The sequence below is a fragment of the Podarcis bocagei genome (assembly GCF_964188305.1).
Source record: "Podarcis bocagei genome assembly, chromosome: 2".
Classification (NCBI taxonomy): domain Eukaryota; kingdom Metazoa; phylum Chordata; class Lepidosauria; order Squamata; family Lacertidae; genus Podarcis; species Podarcis bocagei.
Window position 1 is genome coordinate 32,393,939 of NC_138126.1, and position 26,174 is coordinate 32,420,112.

General features: G+C 43.9%; 1 protein-coding gene across 1 annotated transcript in view; it reads right to left on the reverse strand.

Moving 5' to 3' along the window:
- Positions 1-26,174, reverse strand: part of SUCLG2 (succinate-CoA ligase GDP-forming subunit beta) — a 225,687-nt gene that overhangs the window by 104,404 nt on the left and 95,109 nt on the right. The window contains exons 3-4 of the mRNA XM_081184275.1: positions 1,975-2,074; positions 1,792-1,882 (exon numbers count right to left, since the gene is read on the reverse strand). Coding sequence (XP_081040401.1) covers positions 1,792-1,882; positions 1,975-2,074 — 191 coding nt within the window. The remainder of the gene's footprint in view (positions 1-1,791; positions 1,883-1,974; positions 2,075-26,174) is intronic.

Below are 26,174 nucleotides of genomic sequence, written 5' to 3' on the forward strand. Positions count from 1 at the left end.
TTCTTTCTTTCTGTACTGAAGTGGCCATTCCAATGAAGGAAAGCGGAGATCTACTTGTACGGGAGCCAAAGAACTTGCAATTATCTGACTCGGGGCAATGAGTTTAATCTATTGCCAAGTTCCATGAGGTGTCCTCACCAGACTTGTAACCTCTGCTCCTCATATTTATGATCATTTTAGTCTGAGCAAATGGTTTTTTACAGCGACAGACCAAATCATTTTAGCAGCAATTCACTTTTCATGGTCCAACTTGTATTCATCTTTCTTCAAGTATGGTTGAGAAATTAGACACAAAATTCAGATGTGTCAGCAGGACAGAAACACCCTTCTATGCCATTCAATGGGCTGAATCTGCCCTCTTTGAAACGGTACCACTTTGATGGCTTATAGTTGTTAACGAGCACGACTTTGGAGCAAATCTACATGCTTGATGTTGGTGATCATCCCACAAGCTGTGGAATGGGAAGGGGGAAAGAAGTGTCTCATGACAGAAATAGTCCTGATAGCCTGTATTGAGGGCAGAAATGTTGAGAAGGCCTTAGTCAAGCTCAGACAATACACTAGTGTGAATAAGAATATGTTCTAACTTTTCTAAGTTGCAGTGTGTTCACTGGCCTTCTGAGGTTGTCATTAAAACAAATCTTCTCGGGACACTTTAACAACCTTTTTGATAGCCATCTTACGATGGCTCATAGTCATCTTGTGATCCACGAATAAATACCATTATCTTTCCCCCTCGCCATTCCCCTCCAGCTGATTTGGTCTCATCTCATTGCAAAAATACTCAGCGTTGTTTCCCAAATTACTTGACATTGCCTCCTACCTTAATGTCATCTGCAAATTCCATCAACATGCTTCTCCGTCCCTTTCTCTCACCCACACTAGTCATTAATAAAAACTGCCCACACAGTTAGGTCACTTAAACATTTTTTTCAGCTGCACAGGAGCTCTTGAAAGATAAGCAGCTTCCACGCGGTTGGGAGAACATCAAAAGGGCACTTCAGTGCACATTCATTTGAATAATCTGTTCTAAACATACAAGGCTTTCATTTCATATCGATTTCAGAAGAAAAGCAGAAAGCCCGCTTTTCAAGCCTAACCATCTAATAATGGACGTGCAATATTTCAATTGCAAGTGAAAGAGAAACATTTCCCTGTCGGTGTACCAAAGGCAGTTTTTAAGCAGTAACTGGAGAGATATGGGCACTTTTTAGAGCACATGCATTTAGGAAAGATGGGTGTCATTTTCATGCACCTAAAACATCCTGGCAACGATCCTGCGCACAATTATTACAGATCCAGTGAAATCAATGTGACTTCTGCACATAAAAGGGAGCAGTTAACTGCAGGTTGGGATAAACGTTTTAAGTCAAGAATGCTTTATTATTATCTGCTTATCGCATTTAGCATTCACTGGGCATAATCTAGTTCCTGGTTTTTCTGCTAGATCGTTGCTTGTTAATAACTTCTATTTGCCAAGCCTCCCATCACACTCTCAAGCCCTCTTCCTGATAATCCCAACATATCAAGTCCATATCAGCCCTGCATCCATCAGACAGCTAGCTTTCCTGTGAAAAGGATGGGCAACTGTTTCATATTCCCAGAATCTCCAGCTAGGGCTGGGAAAGGCCTATCTGAGACCCTGGAGGACCAATGCTAGTCAGTGTCAACAGTACTGAGGCAGATGGACCAATTGCCTCACTCAGCACAAGACATATTGCAGTGCGTCTACTAGCTTCAAGCTACACCTGACAACATTTATTATGATTTGCAGGTGGGGGACTCTTTTACCTTCTGAACTTTGACACCACCCTTCGGAGTTTGCTTCGTGGTGAGATTGTATCCAATCATCTGTTCAGCAAGCTCCCCTACCACTTTAGGGCTAGAAAAGGGAGAGAGAAAGGCAAAAATCTACATTAAGATGGATGGCTTAAAAAAACAAACAAATAATATCGTTATAATTTCCCAACTTACTCCTTGGTTAGATGCACGCCTCCTTTCAGCCCGCTGCTGAAAACACCTTTTCCTCTTCCTCCGGCCAAGATTTGAGCCTTCAACACAATTTCTGTAGCATCTGTGAAACAAAACGCAAGGCACGTTGTTGTGCGATCCAAACCATGTTGTTGTGTGACCTGCCACCATTGGGACAGCCCCGAAGAGAAACGTCCCCTCTGGGTTACTACTGGTCACTCCGTCAGACTGCAATGAGGGTGAGGACACGTCTTCTGGGAAACTGTTTGTGGATGGGCACACACCTAGATGAGAAATGGGAGCAGACTGGGAGAGGGGGTGGAGATATGAGTTAACCTGGCTTCTAAGTACAATGCTTGGAAGCTGTGTCAGTAGTGAGAGAATGAATATATATTCATTCAATGTACAAATGTATATTCAGTGTGGTGGGTGGGTGTTAGGTGACTTTGCTATTTTATGTTTCTTTGATTGGTCTGTTGTATTTTTACTGTATTTCTCTTTTGGACTGTTCGCTGCTTTGGGGCCATTTTGGTCAAAAAGTGACATATTAATTGTAACGTAATACAATGTACTCTTCTACCCAGCTATTTGTTTCCCTTGCTCTTTACATTTTGCTGCTGTGCTCTGTCCTTGTTTTACTAACCGATGGTGATTTTATAGACAGGCTATTTAATGGTTTGAGGGATTTTAATATGAATGCATTTTGTGAACGAATTTATTGTCTGAGTCTGTTGTGCGCCACTCCGAAAGGCAAGTGGTCAACGATTTTTAATAAATAAATAAAATTTAAAATTTTGTTTTTGCCTTTCCCCTAGACTGTCCTTCATCCAAAGTATAGCAGGGTAGCGCACGCAACCAATAAAATAACATAAAATAAGAGCATCAGTTCAATAATTCAATAATTAAAACAGTACAGTGGTTCTAAACAAGCTCATCTGAGTTACAGCCCTCACTCAAATTCTGTCTGAAGAAAAGTGTTTTCAGTTGACTTTTAAATGCCCTCAGTGAGGAGAACGTTGTATTTCCAAAGGCATGGAGTTTCAAAATCAGGAAACTGTCATGGAAAAGGCCCTCCCCCTCCTCCGGTGATATTGGGCCTTGCCCATCAATGGACCATGGGGAGAGCATCCCTGACAGAACACAAAGTCCTAGGGCAGATATGAGAGAAGGAGGTTCTTTTTATAGTGGGGGGCCCGCTTTGCGTAGTATGGGTTCGTACACTAACATTTGTATTGGGCCTAGTAGTGAATGGGCAGCAGGTGCAGTATGCAATACAAAATAGGTGAATATGGGTTCACCAGGTAGCCCCAACCAAGCACATGACAGAAGTCCAATCCTGAAGTCGCATGAGCATGGATCATTGTGGCCAAGCAACCCTAACTCAGAAGGGGCAACCAGTCTACGTCGGAAATATGCACACACGGCCTCTGAGGCCACCTGGACCACAAGCAACAAAGCTGGACTGCCTCCAAACTGTGCGACTCCATCCAAACGGAGATTCCCACTAACACCCTCCACCCCACCCCACCCCAGCTGCTGCTATAAAAGAAGTGGGAGATCTAAGATTCGGCACTCCGGCATCATATCTGGCTTGTTATTGAGAATCCTAGGAGATCTATGCATACAGAGCTTGCAACGGGATTGATGAGTTAAATTGTGTGTGTGTGTGTGTTTTCCTATTATAAAAGCATAAAATTTAAGCCAGGAAAAGAAATTACATTCTCCCCTCCACACAGCTTGTCGGAGGTGTGCACTAGAAAAGATCTGCTTCCCAAGCACTTATTTTTTGACACGTATCACTTTGAACCTTAAATCCTTCCCCTTGAAGATCTGCCGTGCATTCCAAAACCCCCCACCCCCCGCTTTCCCCCATCCCCAGCTTTTCTATAATTCATGCCGCCAAAAGGCACATAACAAGGAAATTTAAATGCAACCAAAAAAATCAAATAAAAAACGAATCCAGTTTTATATCTGTGTTGTCTAAGCATACAAATTATTAAGATGAATTTTTTAGAAATAAGCCACTTTCCAACTGACGATAGCAAAAGCCAGGAATTGCTCCGTCCGCTGTGATAAAACATCTATTTTGGCATTGTTAATAGACGCTACGAGCATTTAATTAGATTACTTTGAGTCGCTAACCATCCCGACAATGAAAGCCTTGTATGCAGCATGGTAAGTGCTGTCAATTATGACTGCGATCATTACCCTTTGTGCCATAGGCTCTTCAGGCCAAGTCAGTTGCATTCATAGCCTGCATACTGATTACTTTTTACTTGGCAACAACAAATAAGGAGAGAAGACAGACTGAGAGTGAGGGGTAAGGGAGGGATGAAAGAGGTGGTTTAAAAAAAACAAAAAACTTCAGTGAACCTGCCAAAAGAGCATCAAGGCCGTGAAAGAACTTTCACGGCAACAAGTATGAAAGCCATAAATAAGTGCATAAGGAAAGTAAGCATAACTATGGAAAGGTTAGGCCTCAAGTACTAATCAATATAGCGACTTAGCAGAACACTTTACAAACAGGTTCCTGACACCCTAGGGGAAAGTGACATGGAGTAATTTAATTCCACAGTTATTTGCCCAAGCTCTGGAAAATGAAGTAAACCAGCCAAATCTTATTTTACAGTAACTAGGCCTGATGGTTTAGTATTTACCAAGCTGATTCGCTCCTCCAGTGTCGCCGTTTCCATTTTATTTAAAGATCCGACTCTCACAAAGCGCACCACAACCAATTCCTATTTGCTGCCGTGCTTTCCGTGTTGTCTCCTGCCTGAATTCCCAGATTGCGTTAGGAAAGAGTACCTCGCACAGGAAATTTAATTGTATCCGAAAATATATACATGGTTCGACTGTCCTCGCAGGATGATGCACAAAAGAAAGGCGCAGCTTCTAACAGGCTTTGTATGGAAATGAAATAAGCCCATATTCAGGAAACGACATTAAAATGGATCTCTTCAGTTAACGTCTATCATTCAGCTCCAATAAATCTACAAATAATTCCAAGAGAGAGAAATCTTTTTCTAATTACATACTAGATGTCTCTCTCTTTTCCTGCATGTATATGTATGTCTCTGTGTGAGAAAGTGGGGAAAATCCCTATACTGTACAGTGGTACCTCGGGTTACATATGCTTCAGGTTACATACGCTTCAGACTCCGCTAACCCAGAAATAGTACCTCGGGTCAAGAACTTTGCTTCAGGATGAGAACAGAAATCGTGCTCTGGCGGCACGGCGGCAGCGGGAGGCCCCATTAGCTAAAGTGGTGCTTCAGGTTAAGAACAGTTTCAGGTTAAGAACGGACCTCCGGAACGAATTAAGTACTTAACCCGAGGTACCACTGTATTGCTATTTAAAATAAATAAATAAATCAGGTGCCGGAACTCACAATTGAATGCCTCCCTTGTTTTCTTATACAGTGGTACCTCTAGTTACGAACTTAATTTGTTCCAGAGATACGTTCTTAACCTGAAACTGTTCTTAACAAGAGGCATGCCTTTGCCCAATGGGGCCTCTTGCTGCCACTGCGCCGCCGCCACATGATTTCCGTTCTCATCCTGGAGTAAAGTTCTCAACTCGAGGTAACTCTTCCAGATTAGCGGAGTTTGTAACCTGAAGCGTTTGTAACCTGAGGCATTTGTAACTCGAGGTACCACTGTAATGGCAATGGTGCCAACCCAAGAAGTCCCGGAACTGAATTCCGGTGAGCTCCAGCTGAAAAGAAAGCCTTGATTTTATGTGATTTTAGAAAGTGGCTGGCACAACTAGTGTCATATTGATATTTACAACCAGGGGATGTGCTACAGTGCAATATAATGTAGCATTCTCAACACTCCTTCACTTTGCAATTAAGGCCTCTCAATCAATTGCTAGTCCTGTCTTCTGGCCGATAAGACATACTGTGAAACACATTAGTGTGTTTGTAGAGCTCCAAAGTAAAAAACAACAACAAATTAGTAAAATAAGTCAAATGCTTGTTAGAAGTGCATTGCTTTTGTAACCAATTCAGTCATTAAGTATTGTACCAGCAAATCTTAAAAATGCTTTATTAGCCATGGAAAAACTTTCCTGAGAATTTATATTATATTATTACAACAGGATGATTGGCTAACCTCATATATATGTGAATCTCCGCTGAATTGAAGGGAGAAGACATAGAAATTTGTAGCCCTGCCTTAAGATGAGGTTGGCTGAATGGAATTCAGCAGATTCTACAGCTTATGGTAAAAAAAAGCCCTCTCTAGAGTGTCTGGACCACCAGCAAATAAGAACAGTGCCTGTATATTTGCCTGTCTTTTACATTCTGCAATTGCGAGAAACTTTTTTAAAATGAAAGCTGGGAATCTAGATGTTATCAATCACCAGGCATGGGCAGCTAGGTATGTCCTCTTATCCTCTTTGTGGATGTCCATGGGTCATACTCTACATATGGTCTCTGCCCCAAGGTGTGAGAGTGACTATTTAAAAAAGATGCAGGGTGGTAGAATAGCATTATTGTCATGGTCAGACCAGTGAGGTCTTTTGGTAAAGATCCCCCACCTTTCAGAGGGTAAAAGGTAAAGGGACCCCTGACCATTAGGTCCAGTCATGACCGACTCTGAGGTTGCGGCGCTCATCTCGCTTTATTCGCCAAGGGAGCCGGCGTACAGCCTCCGGGTCATGTGGCCAGCATAACTAAGCTACTTCTGGCGAACCAGAGCAGTGCAAGGAAACGCTGTTTACCTTCCTGCCGGAGTGGTACCTATTTATCTACTTGCACTTTGATGTGCTTTCAAACTGCTAGGTTGGCAGGAGCAGGGACTGAGCAACGGGAGCTCACCCCGTCGCGGGGATTCGAACAGCCGACCTTCTGATCGGCAAGTCATAGGCTCTGTGGTTTAACCCACAGTGCCACCCTCCACCCTTTCAGAGGGATGGAAGCCAAATTAATATGGTTCACCCCCAGGGTCTTCTGAAATTCAATGGATTTGGGAGGAAGGCCAGGATATAAATTTTATAAAGAAATGAAAAGAATGCTGGCCAATTATGCCATGTAAAAAAAATCTTAAAGGGTTGGAAAAATCCTACAGGTTGAAAAGGAACTTTAATATTCATGTGTAGGGAGAAAGATCTTTGGCTGCTGTGAGAAGAAAAATGCTCTTTCAGGTATGCTTCTGGGAAGTAGGGAGATTGCTTAACAGCAGCTACTGTCTAAACAGCTGCACAGCTAGCTGTCGGTCCTCAGCAAGGGCCGGACTCTAGGTAGTCCAGTTGTGGGAATCAAAGTGGGCTGCAAACATTGCATGGTCCACAGCAGGCAGGTGGTGATTCCTCAAGCAGCAAACAAAGACGAGAAGCAATTGCACAGTGAGAACAGGACGGGGACTGGGAGCAGGGGCTTAGGAAAAAGGGCCCTTGCAGAGTTTGGTAGGTAAGAAACGGCCCTTTGGGGTCAGCCGGCTGAACAACACTCTTCTTATTCTCTGGCAATCACTTGTATCCGAGTAAGATTGTCTTCCATAAACACGGTTTTAACAATGAGTCCGTAGGTGACTGTGGAGGCCAATTCTGGATCCACATGTCCTTCCACAGTGGGGACACTGGTTTCTGGGCAGGAGTTGATCACGGTGTGGATTTGCCAAGCGTGCCTTCCTCTTAGCACATTTCTCCCTTACATTCTGAGTTTGAGTGTCTTCAAACTCTGTGACACCTTTGGTAAAGTCTGTTCTCCAACTGGAGCGCTCACAGGCCAGTGTTTCCCAGTTGTCAGTGTTTATACTACATTTTTTTAGATTTGCCTTGAGACAGTCTTTAAACTTCTTTTGTTGACCACCAGCATTATGCTTTCCATTTTTAAGTTTGGAATAGAGTACAGTGGGACCTCGGGTTAAGTACTTAATTTGTTCTGGAGGTCCGTTCTTAACCTGAAACTGTTCTTAACCTGAAGCACCACTTTAGCTAATTGGGCCTCCTGCTGCCACCGCGCCGCCGGAACACGATTTCTGTTCTCATTCTGAAGCAAAGTTCTTAACCCAAGATACTATTTCTGGGTTAGCGGAGTCTGTAACCTGAAGCGTATGTAACCTGAAGTGTATGTAACCCGAGGTACTAATGTAGTTGCTTTGGAAGACGATCATCAGGCATCTGCACAACATGACCAGTCCAACGAAGTTGATATTGAAGAATCATTGCTTCAACACTGGTGATCTTTGCTTTTTCCAGTACACTGGTATTAGTTCGCCTGTCTTCCCAAATAATGTGTAAAAAATTTTGGAGACACCATTGATGGAATATTTTGAGGAGTTGGAGATGGCATTCACAGGTGGTCCATGTTTCACAAGCATATGGTAAGGTTGATAGTACAATAGCTTTGTAAACAGTGGAGTAGCGTGGGGGGTGCAGGGGGGACCGGCCGCACCGGGCGCAACATCGCACTTGCAGCTCTCTGCCCCTACCTGGCTCACTCACTCTCTCTCACTGCAGTGCTGGCTGTGCGAATCCGATCCGAGCCACTGGGTCGCCGCCCACTGTGAAGGGGGTGGGTGCCAGGCGTGCAGTGCGGAGAGAGAGCGAGGGACTATCTGTGGGAGGGACAGTGCAGCGGCCGCCCAGCACAGCGCTGAGCGCGGGAGAGAACCACACCAGACCAGACCAGGCAGCAGCAAGAAGAAGCTGGCAGCGGCGGCAGGTTAGGGGGCGCAAATTACTTGCCTGCCCCGGGTGCTGACAACCCACGCTACACCACTGTTTGTAAACAAGCATTTTGGTTTCCCTGAGAATGAACAACACTAAGGCACGCTGGCACTGCAGCCAAGGAACTGTTCCCCAAACAGAGAGTTCAGTCTGCCAGGTTTGCAGTGAAAGCAGAGCACTTGTGGCACAGGACACAATGCACAATGTTTGTTATGCCTCCTTTGAAAGTACATTTGCCTGTTATCTAATTCAGCCTTGACAACAAGAGATCTGATCTGCACCTCATTCTTACAGAAGGCCAGGCTCCTTCCTGTCTCTGGACAAAGGGCTGGTTTGTATTTGTCTGTCTACCCTGTGCTACACCCTCACTCAGCCCAGGGGCTAAAGGTTTGAGAGAAATGTAGCCTTGGATGCCATCGTTCTAAACTTGCTTGCTTCCTAGCTCTAGTTCATTTCAGTGGCAACTAGATGAAAGGAGTGCTTGTTTGGAGGATTGTGTCCAATTCAAAAGACTTGTTCTCAGTCTGGGCCGACCCGTCGCAGCAAATGAATTAAATCTATACAGAGCAATTCTTTCAAGGGACAAAACCTTTGGTATTAGATTTTACAATACATCTCCTTGCGTTTTAGTGTTGTGAATACAAATTGAAGTGCTGCACCTTGAAATTGCAACAGGACTCCATACTATAATGAAAGCTTATTGTGAATCAATAAAAATTGGACCTACTTTAGCAACTATGATTGCTCTGGTCCACTGGAAACGCCTGGAGCAGAAACGAGCAGCTTGTTTTCAGCCCACTGCTGTGTCTATTTAACTGCTGGATTCCTGATCACGAAACAATATGCTTGGGTGAGAACAGTGACTGAGGTTTTGATGTGGGATTGCTAATTTTACCTACCTACACATTGTTCTAATATTCCATTCACACTGATGGGAGTTTACAGTCTGCTGCAAGAATAGTAACAAAAATATTTTGCTCTCTACACATAAATAACATCCCATGATATGAGTGTGTTATTGGGCTATTATGGGGGGGAGCCACTTGTACTAAAATAATCAAACAACTATTAAAACTTTTAAATAAGCTCTCATGAATGCTTGATCCAGTTATTTATTTAGGGATTTATATTCCTTTTGTACAGACCATACGGTAGCTAACAAAAAGAATAGGGTTTTAACAGAAAGAATAGGGTGGTACAGTGGTTTAAAGAATTAGACTAGGGCACGGGAGAACCAGGTTCAAATCTCCACTCAGCCATGAAGCTCACTGGGTAACCGTAGGCCAATCACAGTTTCTCTGCCTAACCTACATCACAGGATTGTTGGGAGGAAAAAACGAGGAGAGGGTAGGAGGAACCAAGTACATTCGTACCTTGGAAGTCAAACAGAATCCATTCTGGAAGTCCGTTCGACTTCCAAAACGTCTGGAAACCAAAGCGTGGCTTCTGATTGGCTGCAGGAAGCTCTTGCAGCCAATCAGAAGCCACAGAAGACATTTGGCTTCCAAAAAAAAAACGTTCAAAAACTGGAACACTCACTTTCGGTTTTTGATCGTTCAGGAGCCGAAATGTTCAGCAACTAAGCCGTTCAAGATCCAAGGTACAACTGTACGTCACTTTTGAGCTCCTTGGGAGAAAAGTAGGATACAAATGTATTTTTAAAAAAACAATGGCCCCTTTACACTCCTGGGCCTTTTATTTATATGGGCTATATTCCTATCACAGAAACCTAGCAGGTGAATTTTTTTCCCCTGGCATAGAGATCCAAGTAGCAGAAGAAAAGCCTCTTCTGCTGTTATAGGCAGGGGACTGGGGCCAGAATAAAGGAAGACAGCCTAACCTGGGAGCTGATGACCCTTCAAGACACAGAGAGACTGCAGCACCAATAATATTTCGAGAGGAAGTGGCAATGCTTTTCCCCTCCCCTGCTCCCCTTCCAAGGAAAAAGATCCAGAATGGCGGCCAAGACACCTGCATGCAAAAGCAGCCTCTGCTTTTATAAAGATAGCACTCCCACAAATAACAAGTGAATAAATGAAACTGAGGTGTGAAATTGAAGTTTCTCTACAAGACAGAGATCAGCCTCCCACTCACAAGCAGAAATCGGCAGTGTCATATTTATGTTAAATGCCTACATAGCAACTTGCACGGTTTTTTATTTTTAAATTGATGCCACCCACATTCTAAGCAACCCCACTTACGTTTCATCCCCCACAGATGTAGCCAGGCCTTTCCACACAGGTTTCCAGATGCTGCCCCATACATTCTCCCCTCCCTCGTTTCAGAACTGAAGACAGATTAATCATCTTTTTTTATATATATAACTCCAACCTCTTCAAAATGTTGTGTATTTATTACAAGATTGTAGGCCTCATTAAAATCCATAATGATAAATTACCCAGTCTCTTGATCCCATCAGCCAATGTTATTAATTGTTTTCATATCTGTTATTACACACTTCACTAATATTAAAAACTGAGGAGGGGGAAGCTAGATAAACTCAACTGTGGTGTACCTTGACTGCCGCAAAGTACCTCTTCTATGTGGCAAAAAGCTACGTGTACATGGCAACCTTCTGAGGTCATGGATTCTAGCACCGGAATGTGCTTAATTAGTTGTCTGGTATATGAAAGCCTTCTGCAAGCTGGTGCCCTGATCTATAATTTCCAACAGCTCCAGTCAGCCTGGCCCCGGTAGGATATGACGTCACAACCTTGTATTAGTAATAGCTGTGGGTGAAACCAAAGAGGATATGTACAAAAGGATATGTACAGGGAACCAGGCAGTGGGTCTCCTCGGTAGTGGCACCCACCCTGTGAAACGCCCTCCCATCAGATGTCAAGGATCTGAGTAACTATATAACCTTTAGAAGACGTCTGAAGGCAGCCCTGTATAGGGAAGCTTTTTAATGTGTAATATTTTATTATGTTTTAATATATGTTGGAAGCTGCCCAGAGTGATTGGGGCAACTGAGTCAGATAGTCGGGGTACAAATAATGTAGTAGTAGTAGAAGAAGAAGAAGAAGTAGTAGTAGTACTCTAACAGTGCTAATGCTTTCCTGAATTAGTTCAGCTATCACAGATGTGGTATCAATGATGTAAGGAACACAGTAATAAGGCAAACCTTACCAGAAGGCTCACACTGCCATCTTGAATCTTGCAGAGAGGGACTCAGCAGCTACGCTGGTGAATACTGAAGATACCCATATTTCATTTTGGGGCAAGGTACTGGAGAGTGTGGTGGCATCTCAGCTCTAGGGGTTTCTGGAGGAGACTGATTATCTAGATCCATTTCAATCTGGTTTCATGCCAGGTTATGGGGCAGAGATGGCTTGGGTTGCCTTGGTGGATGACTGCCAATGAACTGGGCAGCAGGAGTGTGTCCCTGTTCATTCAGCTGGACTTCTCAGAGGCTTTCGATACCATCAGCCACGGTATCCTTCGGGCCAACTTGCTGGGATAGGACTTGAAGGCATTGTTTTAAAGTGGTTCTGTTCCTTCCTGGAGCAGTTAACCCAGAAGGTGGTCCTGTTTGATGTCTTGGCCATTGGCCTGTGGGGTCCCTCAAGGTTTCCCTATGCTATTTAACATTTACATGCAACTGCTTGGAGAGGTCGTCCAGAGCGTTGGGGCTTGGTGTCGCCAGCATGCTGATGACATCCAGCTCTATTTCTCCTTTCCACCTAAATCCAAGGACGCTGTTTTGGTTCTAAACCAGTGTCCGTTCTCAGTAACGGACTGGAAGAGGGTAAATAAACTGAAACTTAACCCTGACAAGTCAGATGTGCTTTCGGTCAGTCAGAAGGCAAAACGGGGAATCAAGATTCAGCCTGCAATGGATGGGATAACACTAACCCTGAAGACACAACAGTTTGCATGTACTCCTGGACTCAGACCTGAGCATGGTGATGGCCATGGTTTCTGTGGTGGCCAGGAGGACATTTGCACAGTTAAAGCTTTGCACCCGCTCCTTGAGATGTCTGATTTAGCAACAGTGACACATGCCTTAGTTACATCCTGTTTGGAATACTATAATGTGTTCTACATGGGGCTACCTTTGGAAAGTGCTCAAAAACTCAGGGCTGTCTTAAGCATATGTGGTGCTGGGGTGCAAAGATCTGCACAGCACCCCCCCGGTTGCCCAGTGCCAGGCACACAGGGGGGGCAGAGCCGGCCGGCCGCCTCAGTGTGTCGCTAGCTCGGTTGCCCCCAAACTCGCAGCGCAGAGCAGAAGAGCCCGTCGCGGCACTCGCACAGACGGTGGGCTGTTCCCCAGACTCAACTCTCAGGCCCCGGACTCCTGCCCCGCACCCCTAGCGCCTATGGGTAAGACGGTCCTGCAGAAACTTTAGCTGGCTCAAAGAGCAGTAGCCTGATTGCCGACTGGAGCTGGTTATCAGGAGAATAGGTAAAGGTAAAGGGACCCCTGACCATTAGGTCCAGCCGTGGCCGACTCTGGGGTTACGGTGCTCATCTCGCTTTATTGGCCAAGGGAGCTGGTGTACAGCCTCTGGGTCATGTGGCCAGCATGACTAAGCCGCTTCTGGAGAACCAGAGCAGTGCACGGAAACGCCGTTTACCTTCCCGCCAGAGCGGTACCTATTTATCTACTTGCACTTTGACATGCTTTCGAACTGCTAGGATCGGCAGGAGCAGGGACTGAGCAACGGGAGCTCACCCCATTGCGGGGATTCGAACCGCCATCCTTCTGATCAGCAAGTCCTAGGCTCTGTGGTTTAACCCACGGCGCCACCCGCGTCCCATTAGGAGAATACAACTCCCTTATTAGAACAGCTCTACAGGCTGCTAATCTGTTTCCAGGCACAAGTCAAAGTGCTAGTTGTGGCCTATAATGTCCTACACACCTTGCCCAGGTATTAAGATATTTGCGGGAGGCCCCTCTCTCTGTCTTGGGTTCTCTCACAGGCACGCTTGGTGGGCATGCAGGAGGGAGCCTTCTCGGTGGCTGCTCTATCCTTGTCACATTGAAACTCACCTGCACATAAAGCATTTAGGTTCCGGCAAGAGATGCGATAAACAGGTAGAGGTGCTATGATCAGCTACCATTGGAGGCTATGATGGACCCAACTCAGTACAGCAATCGTGCTTGGGAAAACAGGTAAGCCAGTCCCCTATTTCTACCCACAACAGCTACATGAGCAGACAAAGGGAAGTCACACAGGAGGTATTCCCCGCCTTCCTTCCTTCGTTCTTTAAAATTATTATTATCATTAATGCAGATAAACGTTAGCAGCGAAAGACTGCTCAGCTGTGTCTTCAGATTCATAATAGCATTTATTATAATGCAGCTTGGAGGATAACTTTTTTATGCATCATGAAGTAGGCAGTGTTGAAATCAAGTAGTCATTAAGAACGAAATACACAGCTCTTGCCCCTAGCAGCAACAATATGCACACCTGTGCTCCTGGACTGATTTCTTTCTCTCCCCCCCCCCCTTGTCTTTTGTAATTTTGACAGAACAGAGCTGGGAGGTGGGAGGGAGAGAGAGAACCTTTGCTTTTTAGCCTGCTTCTTTATGCATGGCTGAACTGCGGAATTCACGGTGGGAATTTTTATTTATCTCCAACTCTAGAAAACGAAGAATTAGAATAGCTTTGTGAATATACATCTTTTTCCCCTTCTCTCTCTCTCTCTCTCTCTCTCTCTCTCTCTCTCTCTCTCTCTCTCTCTTTTAATAGAAATAAGCTTTCCTTAAGAAAGTACAGTCATACCTTGTGTTATGTTTGCTTCACATTGTGGCTTTTCAGGTTACGAACGCCACAAACCCGGACGTGTTTACTTCAAGTTTTGATGCATGCGCAGAAGTGATCTGCACGCTTCGCGCACGTGCAGTAGCAGCACTCTACTTACGGACTTTTCCAAAACGGATCGTGTTCGTAAGTAGAAATACCACTGTATATGCCTGAGAGAGTACTTGGGCCCTAATGTGAGGATGGCAAAGCGTAACTGAGGCTATAATCCAACACACACCAAGTCCCATTGATGACAATGGGGTTAGCTTCTGAGGAGACATGCACTGGATTGCAATGGGAACCTCTTATCAATGGCAGACAAGCTGGGAAGCTCTGGTGGCCAGAAGCCTCTCATCATAGTCCAAGCAAGCAGAATAGACCACACTGCAAAAGCTACTGCTATGTAATAAATCAACACACTCCAATAGATTGGGGCAGGTGCACTTTATAAAGTCCAAGCAGACAAGACCCTGCACCCGGAGTCTAACAATAAAAAATCTGACATAGGAACATAGTGGTGAGGGGCACACAATTTTTTTTAGTGCTTTATTTTTCTACAAAACCAACCAACCAACCAACAAAACATGGTCATTTCGTAGGTTCATTAGTAACAACACATGAAAGTCAACTGAAAACAACAACAACAACAATAATAATAATAATAATAATAATAATAATAATAATAGTTAAATATTATTTAAATATTACGGAAACTTGGCAGTTTCAAATATTCTAACTTTGTTTACCAAATACAATAATATAAACATGCTGAATTAGATCACTCCTTAGATAAGATTACCAGATTTTTTTCAATGATTCCGGGGACACTTTTTGATTTCAGTAGGAATGATAGGATTTTGTATGGGGACTGATTTGTAAATCCGGGGACTGTTCCCAGGAATCGGGGACATCTGGTAACCTTACCTTAGAGCCCCAGAAAATATCCCAGTGCAAACTGAAAATATTCCAATGCAATTCTAGAGTTCCTAGAAAAACTATCACTGCATAGAAAGACAACAAAGGAATGAAAGGGAGATGCGGGCAAGCATAGCACACACATGTTGTTTCAGCTACTGTTATCTAGGATTGTAGGGTATGGGGGCAAAGGAATTGTGCCACAGGTATCGTCTGTAACCTGAAGCGTATGTAACCTGAAGCGTCTGTAACCTGAGGTACCACTGCAGTTCGCCCACCAGCAGGAGGGAAAGAAAAAAACTACAACAGAATACATTGAATCCAACAAGCAAATGTTCTTTGGAGAGAAAGCTGCTTATATGAACAGCACAGGAGGAGGTAGAAGACAGGGCAATGTTTAAGTAAAGATGTTGTCATCACTTGCCCGGCTCTTTCACACAGGGCAAGTGACGACCCCCCTCCCCCCAAAAAAAAATCACCTGTGGAGTCTTGGCATCCATTTGATAGATGTGAGCAGTCAAATATAAGACACAAGGAGGATGGAGCCCATCTCTGTGCAAAGAGATTTGTGTACTATTCAAGTCTTCTTTGGATGATCTAAACAGAACTAAATTGGCTCGCTGTCCTTGTGCTGACCTTTCTGCTTAGGGGCAAATTTCACACACAGACACAAGGAGAGCAAAAAAATAAATAAAAGGAATAAAAATGAAAGGGATTGGGGAGGGGAGTGGAAATCTGACGGGAATTCGTTATGATGTTTCTTTTTTGTGCAGTGAAGGCTGAGTAATTGGAAATTGCTGGTCAAAAGCTTATTTTCATGTCTAACGCCATCGAGAATCGAGGGAACACAGTTCACCCAAGCTACAGAGGGACACTCCTTATAGATGCCACTGCTTATAGATGTATGGGCTATATTCAAAAGGAGGGAAAAAAAACAAAAAGGGGGCAGGGAACCGCAGACTAATTATATACAGTAACACCGCAGAAGGAAAGTGAGGCATATATTTATTTCTGAACGCGTCTTATTGCCCTGTTTATTGAAGGGTGTGAGGCGAATCTGCCAAGAGTTTTTATTTGCTAGCATTCACAGCATTGAGCTCCCCCACTTCACCACAGAAAAGTGACTGCATTAAACAGTACAAAAGAGAGAGAGAGAGAAATATTATGGCCCTGAGGCAACTGGTACATATTAAGTACTGCAAAGAGATGAAGTCTCCTCAGAAGCAGGCACCACCATTTTATAATTTAATATACACCAGAACAAATAATAAAATGAGCACTGGTAATTCTGCAACATACAAATTTTGAGCCCATCTCCAAAAACTGTTTTAAAATAAAAGACAGCTTTGAGGAGAGCATTCCGGTGGATGTAATGAGTACATGACAGGTATTCATTACAGTGGTACCTCGGGTTACAGACGCTTCAGTTTACAGACTCCACTAACCCAGAAATAGTACCTCGGGTTAAGAACTTTGCTTCAGGATGAGAACAGAAATTGTGCTCTGGTGGCGCAGTGGCAGCGGGAGGCCCCATTAGCTAAAGTGGTACCTCGGGTTAAGAACAGTTTCAGGTTAAGAACAGACCTCCAGAACGAATTAAGTTCTTAACCCGAGGTACCACTGTATTGTTTACCTATAACTTAAATGCCCAGGTCTATATTTTTTTAAAGAAGTTTCATGCACATGGATCATTAGAAATGTTAAGAAGAAGGTTAGGTTAGAACTCTTCTCCTTTATATCCAGGCTGGGTTCAAACATAAAACAAAACTATGGTTTGCTTTAGCATCTGAAATCGGTTAAGCCCACAAATTGTGGTTTGGTTTGGTGCTGCTTGGGAATCTGATGCTGCGGTTTGAAACTGGGTTGACACTACAATTTGTGATAACTATGTTTTGCTGCTATTTCGGAGTTGCTGCTATTTCACTGACAAACCATGGTTACACAAACTGCTCCATCTCAACAGGCTGCTTTACCATAGAGATGGGAACAAACTGACAATGATAAGCACTGAGGAGATGGGGGAAACCAGGAAAACAGGAATGACCACTGGGAGGAGCACAGAGAGAAGGAACGCCACAATGCATCTGCAGCAACTCAACCAGATGCCTTCATGTGCCCCAGCTGCAGCAAAACATGCCGCTCCCATATTGATCTCTACAGCCATAGCTGGCGTTGTAATTCTCCAATGGTTTGACTTCACTCCCATGGGCGCACTCCTCCATTGTCTCCCAAGACAGATGGATGCCAGCAATAGTTGATGAGCCCCTAAGCTAATGAGCAGAAGGGTTCCCCACAACCTTCAGGCTTTTATCATATGAACTGGGAACCTGCCATCAGACTCTCTCCAGTCGCAGATGTCTGCAAGAGTCAGCCTATCCTCTCACAAATGTGTTTGCACAGACCTTGGAACATGTTCCCAAGCAGTGTGACTCGTGGAAGATAAACAGTAGTGGTTGAAAACTACCAGTCAATCGCCAGGATCCCAAATGATAAGGGGCTTATTTTAGGAAGCTAATGATTGAGGGTATGGGGAGAGAGATAAGCAGGACACAATATAAAAAAAGGAATATAAATTCAACATCTAGCAAGCCTAACAGTTTGAGCAAGCTGCCAAGTTCCACTTATATGCCAGACGTATTAAACTAGCAAACAAAAAAATTACCTCACCTATATCTTGTTTGACACTGAGGTGGACAGGCAGAAGCCAAACCAATGGGGAATCTGGATCAACATGAGGTAGAGCACCAAAGTCTTCAGAGATGGGGATGTGAGGGTGATTGTCACTGCCCAGAGTAGGAAAGAGGTACAAACTGGAAGGATCTCTGTAAGTTCCTGTCAGACATATTAAACTGAAGAGAAAATACTAACGTTTGGCAGCCCTGACTGGGACTGAAGGGAATTGTAGTCTGAAAAATCTGGAGTCTACTAGTTTGAGACTGGCTGTGCTATTGTGTATTAGAAGTGTAGATGGTTGAGATGTGTCTATTCCATATTTGAGCAAAGGAGTCTTTGCTCTAAGGCAGTGGCTCTCCAAGTATTTCTCCCCATGGACCACTTGACAATTTCTGAGGGTCCAGGCAGGCCACTTCATGATATTTTCCTGACTGCTGTAGCAACTGTTAGATGCTGCATGGGTTCTAGTTATATGTTTATTGCTTCTTTGTTTTCTTATATTGCATTTTATTGCATTCTAATTTGAATTCCACAGAATTCTTTAGAATTGAAATTGTAAGTGTTCTTTACAAACATGCCACGGACGACCTGAAGGGAGCTCGTGGTCCGTGGCGACACATTGAGAACCCTTGCTCAAAGGAAATCAGGAACCGCGAGAGGAAGAAAAATATATATATAACATTCAGTGGCAGCCAGCGTACAAATAAAAATAAATAATCAAGTATTAATTGCAAAAGAATGCTGAAGTCTTGCTAGCTCTTTAACAATACTACATCTTGTATTTTTTTTAAATGCCACATTTCTCTAGCACAGATGTCAGCCTTAAAACACTCATATGTTGTTGAATTTATTCTAGAACCACACAGCTACAGAATGCTAAATAAAGATGAGAGATAGGAACACCTTATGGACTCCAGTTATAAGAGCTGCTTAAATATTTGTAAGCATTTAGCATAAAACAATAAGAGACATCAAATGATCTTGTACACAAGCCCACTGCATCCTAGTGATATTTCAGCATCAAACCTATATATACACATACATACACATCACGGTTGGGCAGAAAGTAGCTGCAATTCACTTGTGGGCCACCGACTTTCAAATACAGTCGTATCTTGGATCCCGAATGCCCTGGAACTTGGACCTTTTGGCTCCCAAACACTGCAAACCCAGAAGTGGCTGTTCCGGTTTGCAAACGTTCTTTTGGAACCTGAACGTCCAACGGGGCTTCCGCAGCTTCTGATTGGCTGAAGGAGCTTCCTGCAGCCAATTGGAAGCCGCGATTTGGTTTTTTGAATGTTTTGGAAGTCAAACGGACTTCCGGAATGGATTCCATTCCGACTTCCAAGGTACGACTGTAGTTGACAGAATGCTAGCACAGGAAAACAAACCTCGGTCTGATTGAGCAGGGCAAACCTGACGTTTGATTACGCTGAGTGCCTTCTCAAGATCACTTGACCAGTTTAATTATGCCTTAAATGCAAAGAGTTCCTGAGTCTGCACTTCGTAAACTTCATAAAGCTAAACACATATTGATTATTCAAGGGGATTCTAGTGAGTCAAACACAAAGCAGACTGCATGAGAAGCCAGCCCAATTCTCCCTGCACACCAGCCTTCCTTACTCATTGTGCCCTCCAGATCTTTTGGACTACGATTCCCATCAGCCCTAGCCATTGTAGCCAGTGGTCAGGGATGATGGGGAGTTGTAGGCCAGAACTTTTAGAGGGCTCCAGGTTGGGGAAGCTGATATACAGGACCTAATGGGCTAGCATCTCAGCCTTTGCAGACTGCACACCACTGTGTTTTCAGTCCTCAGCTTCAAAGGAAATACTGCTGAATTTAGTCAAAGCTGCTGAAAGGGTTTTTGTGTGTGATGTGTGCAGAGTTAATTGCAAAGCACTACTTTGGATAGAAATGATATCTACCTTGTAGGCTCTCTTTCTTGACCTTTACTCCCCATGTGTGTCAGATTTCCTATGCGGCTTTATAAATAGTGGCTTGTTATCATAAACAATTACATCACACAGTGTACGAAGGCACCCTACAAGCTGCCAGCTTTATTAAGTTAATAATAGATTTCAAAGTGTGAATCCTAATTAATTTCATTTTCCATACGCACACGAGGCTCAATGGGAAGCCAAAATTATAGAGTAGCCATATGGTGCCTCATAAGTAATAATTAAAACTGATTTCCTAATCTTCACTCGGTAAAGGGGGGGGGGAATACAAATAGTTTTCAGACAGTGGAGAAAATGAAACTTTGGTGGTCATAACTTCAGTCATCTTTCGGAGAGGGAATCTTGCTTTCCCCCATTTTTAGTTTTTACTTGTGCCACGAGCCAACTTCGGAAGTTGATAAAATCAAAATAAACAGCTGCTCTGATTCTGACAATGTGAGCTGGTGATCTAAGAGAACTTAAAAGATCAAAGGCATTAGGCACAATTCAGAGAATAAGGTCATAAAAACATGGGAAGAACATAAGAAGAGCACGCTGGATCGGGCCACTGGCGTATCTAGTCCCATCCTCCTGTTCCCACAGTGGCCAACCAGATGGCCATGGGAAACTAGCAAGCAGAATTCTCCCCTCCTGTGGTTTCCGCCAACTGGTATTCAGAAGCACTGATGCCTCCATCTGTGGCTAGCAGCCATTGATCACCCTCTCCCCTGTGAATTTGTCTAATCCATCTTTTAAAGCCATCTAGGTTGGTAGCAACTGGAATGATAGGGTTCCAGCGGAATCACCAGGACTTCAGTGCTTATCCAGAGGATGTTCATATGAACTTGTTGCTAAGGGAGCAGGGTTGTGCCCAGCTTCCACCCCTACAACACAAGAGCAGCCATGCCACCCACTGGTTGCACATTGGAAGGGTGTACAGTGGTACCTCAGGTTAAGAACTTAATTCATTCTGGAGGTCTGTTTTTAACCTGAAACTGTTCTTAACCTGAGGTACCACTTTAGCTAATGGGGCCTCCCACTGCCGCCACGCAATTTCTGTTCTCATCCTGAAGCAAAGTTCTTAACCCGAGGTACTATTTCTGGGTTAGTGGAGTCTGTAACCTGAAGCGTATGTAACCCGAGGTACCACTGTACCAATATACACCAATATACCAATATTCCCTGTCCGGGGAAGTTTTTAATTTGTGACACTTTAATGTATTTTTAATCTTTGTTGGAAGCCGCCCAGAGTAGTTGGGGAAACCCAGCCAGATATTTTTTTTGTGTGTGGGGGGGTACAAATAATAAATTATTATTATACATGCATAGACATCCTCCATGTGGGAGAGATCCTCACCAGGTCTTCTGAATGTGTAGATCAGTGTTTCCCAAACTTGGGTCTCCAGCTGTTTTTGGACTACAATTCACATAATCACTGACCATTGGTCCTGCTATCTAGGGAAAATGGGAGTTGTAGTCCAAAAACAGCTGGAGACCCAAGTTTGGGAAACACAGATGTAGATGTTGGTAGAGTGGCTGCCACTCCCCACATCAAAGTTTGAAGAACCATCTTTATACATCATAAAACTTGCACCATTCTTGCATTTTGCCCAAGGAAAGCAAGCGTGCTCCTGTCATGCAACACAGTAAGTCAGATATTAGTTTGTACAGTAAGTGTGATATATACTCATGAGTTAATGGCACTAAGATTCTATTATTACAGCTTTTAATGTAATCAATCATGAGCTAGATGAACGAGTGAATGCTGGAATGAATATTATCTCTGCTTAAACTGCTGGAAGCTGTTAACGGCTATCTGAAATAAACCGGCTTTTGCCACGGAAAAACCAAGATGTGAGCTACCCTCCTTGGAAGTTACGAATCAGCATAGTATAAAATAGTATAAATTGGGTGAAATCACGCAGTCAGGGAAGTGGTCTTCCACAAAGGGCAACAGCATCCTGATAAGGCCAGAGATCCCTGTACTCATGATCACAACATGCTTGTCATTAACTTTCAGCAGAGGAAACAGAGAAAGGTCTGAGTAACTTCTCAGAGGGCTGAACAACTAGATGCAAGAAAATTGTAAGAACTTTGGGGACAAAGATGTCTTGGGGCAAAAACCTCTGCAGCATCCTAAGAAGCAGTCCATCAGCATCCCATTCCTCTGTACAGTGGTGCCTCAGGTTAAGAACTTAATTCATTCCGGAGGTCTGTTCTTAACCTGAAACTGTTCTTAACCTGAAGCACCACTTTAGCTAATGGGGCCTCCTGCTGCCGCTGCACGATTTCTGTTCTCATCCTCGGTTCTTAATCCGAGGTACTATTTCTGGGTTAGCAGAGTCTGTAACCTGAAGCATCCGTAACCTGAAGCGTCTGTAACCCAAGGTACCACCATACTGCTAGAATGGCCATCTAGTTAGTCAGAAGCCCAATCTTCGGAAACTCTCCTTTGATTATCTTTTTAAGAACTTTAGCTGCAAATTGCATTACAAAACATAACAGACAAATTTGTACACCAGAGTTCCTTACGGAAACACTTAAGGATGTTGGCAGAAAGCTTAACAGAGTCATGCATTTTCTTAACGGGCACAACAAAACATGTAGATAGAATCTTTCATCATACTTGCGAGATATTGTGGTTCGAGGACCCGATCCCCCCAAAGTGGAATGAATACACAAGGACACGTGATATAAGGTTAATGGGCAAGAAAAGGCCACAACTTTATTGATTACAGCAAGTGAAAAGGTATTGGTTTAGGCATGGGATTACGTCAGCTGACTCCACCCCCTCAGAGAGGGGTGAGTCTGAAACAAGGGGGGTTTATTCACCAGTAGGTGGAGCCTGTTGATGCTAATCCAACTATAGGCTCTCCCCTGATGTCACCGAGGGTCGTGCCATGGCCTCCCGCCAAGCAGGCATCAGACAGAATACACGACCGCCAGATTCCTTTAACGGAATACCCAAAAATTGAAGGCATAGGCGATGGCCACACCTAGCCCTTCGACACCACAACACATTATTCCAATGCCTAACCTACCCACCAATACCACAAAAGTTGTGACGATTGCTATGAGGTAGGTGAAAAAACCAAAAAGCCTAATGCCAAATGGAAAAATTCCTACCAGGCCCCCCGGACAACCAGGGCGACCAACCTAAGGTCCATAGCAAGGCCAAGGAAAACTAAGACCCTGAGCTCAAAGGGAGTGGAGGGTGGGTGACTCGCGATGGGACGACGAAGAGTGAGGCTGAGGCGGGGCTGGCGCCGCAGCATTTAGGCTGCTGTACACCCCCCCTCGGAGGACCTGGTTGGGTGCCTGCCGATGGGTGTGGGCGCCAGCCAGGTGAGTGGGAGGCAGGGGGCTAACGCCCCCTGCTAGAGGCGGGGCTCGGGCTCCCGCCCACAACCACTCCCCTCTCTTCCAGGAGGAGAGTCTTTACTGGGTGAGGAGGCCTAAGTACATTTCTAGTTACAAACATTTGTCATGTTCAGTCTTTATTTGGACATTATTCCAAAGATGTGTATATGCAAGATGTTGCATACTGTGGTATTGTATTATGACCCAAAGCTTCCAGGCTTTCTGTAACACTTTCTAAGCTTATGGGTTTATTCAGCCCTTCACTATGCTGTTGTACACTCTAGTTCTCGCTATGTCTCAAGGATAATGAAAAAATAAGCCTTTGCCTCTCTGGGAATCTCATGTGGGACAGTGAATTTGCTGGTTGCAGAAGTGTAGTTGGCTTCCACCTTATGGTTAACAGGTCAATTTGCAAATAACCAAAGACTGCAAAAACAAGATAAAGTATCCAGTGAGCACTTATTCCGAAGAGATGAAAGCTGGGTAAGTGCTGCCCTTGAACTTCTCACTGCTCAATTAATTGGGGAATGTGAAATTTAGGGTCCCCATACTTCTTGAAATCAGAAAGGAGAAAGAGACTAGACCAAAGTATGGTGTCCCTGTTCGCTTCCACCCTCTTTTACATTCTGATATCTTGCTCTCCTCTTCCATTATGTTTCCCTTTCTTTGTCTGATACAGAAAATGATAATAATAAATAAAATCTCTCCCAGCTTCTGTCAGGGGACAAACAGGGGAGCACCGTGGCCTTTGTGGCCTAATTTAACCTGGGGAGAAGAAGATGGACCAGATGAGGAACAAAAGAAGACTCCCCACCTAGATCAGGCCAAAGCCCACCTAATTCAGCATTCTGTTCTCACAGTGGTCAATTGTGATAGGAAGCCCATAGGCAGGACCTGAACGCAACAGCTATGAATGGGTGAATTGGACAATTTCAGTTTTCCATTTTTCACTCTTAAATTTGGTGCTCCACATTTCCACCTCCAGGGCATGGTTTCATTTTTTTAAAAAGGCCTCCTGAAAATTCGTCAGCATTTTAGCACCAAAAAAAATGCTTTGTAAAGCAATTTTGCCTAAAATACACACATGTTTAGGGAAGTTTTTAATTGTTTGATTCTATTTTTAATATTCTGTTGGGAGCTGCCCAGAGTGGCTAGGGAAGCCCAGCCAGATGTACGGGGTATAAATAATAATAATAATAATAATAATAATAATAATAATAATAATAATAATAATAATAACAACAACAACAATATTTTGAAAACCAGTGTTATCTTGCTGACACTTTTTTACAAAGCATTTTTGCCTGCGTAATGGTTCTTGGTTCACTAACGCAGGCTTGTTTTCGGTCCAATACAGCCCATATTGGACTAGACCAGTGGTTCCCAACCTTTTTTTGGCCATGCCCCACCTAAGCATCTCTAAAATCCTGGTGCCCCACCCCTGGTGACATATAATTCTTATTATTCAAAAAATTAACTCCGATTCACATGGAGGAAGCCTAAAAGGCCATTCACTGTTAATAACGCATTCTTGAATCCCCCCCCCAAAAAAAATCAAATTACCCCCCTGTGGGGCGTGTGCCTCACATTGGGAACCAGGGGACTAGTCAATCGTCAGCCCTAATTTATATCCTACCTTTCACAACATGGTCCCAGGATAGGGCACAACATCTCAAAATGCATTCGACGAAGTATCAAGAAATTACACTTAATAATAAAACTTGATTTAAAATGAAGCAGTACAAATTAAGCATATGCATCCCTTACTTGGGCACAACTGAAGGCTTCTTCACATACCTTATGCATGAGGGGGCTCCACGAACAGAAGGGGAGTGGCCCAATTCCAAAGTCATGCCACACTCTGCCCATTTTCCCTCCTCCTAAACGCTCACAAAGAACTAATATTAAAACAGCTGCTCTCCTATGGCTTTGAATCCACTCAATTGCCCCCCTGCCCGTGCCTCCCCCCAGCTACGGTTACACCAGATTAATAAGGGACAATATTGTGGTTGGGGAGATATGAAAAGCGTCTTGGCGAGTTCTCGCTAGATTGCTCTTCAAAGCAAATTCGACACACAGCCTTCAGGACTGGTGTTTTAAAGCCAATTTTACTGGGTAAATGAGAAATGAAATGAGATAATGTGTGCAATAATTGTCTTCTAGTTCATTACCGCTCTTCAGAAACCCAAACGTGTACAATCAAGTCATTTTCTTGAGCCAGTGAGATTGCCACGTTAAATGCCTATGTGTTTCTCCCCACCCCCACCCCGCTCCTGCCGCCACCTAATATTAACTCAGCAGACACTTACAGGACCTGGTACATCTGCCTATGAAACATATAAGCAGCAGGAATTAAATTGAGGTTAGCTTCTTAGTTACAGCCTGAAGCAATGTTGGAGTATCAACACAGTCCTGGTTTATTTTTTGTTTATTTTTCCTACAAAGGGAATTGTATTAAAAAGAGAAATGGATTACTACTCTCCTAAAATCCAGCCCTCTGAGCATTGAGGATTAATGGTCCGTGTACAGTGAGAAACTCCACCCTCTGAGAAAGAAGCTGCAGGTCTCTTATAAAGGCCAGATCTGAATTAGAGGAAAACAAAGAGTAAGAACTTCCATCCTCAGAGAAACAGCATTGGCTTGCGGACTTGGAACATGGAAAATGGGTGTGTGTGCGAGCATAGGAAAATCAGAACATGTGTGAGGTTGAGTAATCATCTCTCCTAGAATAAAACAGCTCTCCTAGCCCTCTCCAACGAAGCGCTAGATAAAAGCTTTAGCCAACCGTAAAGAAGTGGCAAAACAGTGGCTGGCAGAAGCACAGCAAGTGACATAGGTCGCTGCCAGCTGCATCCACCTGCGATCGTTTCTCCCTGCATTTGTGCATGCGT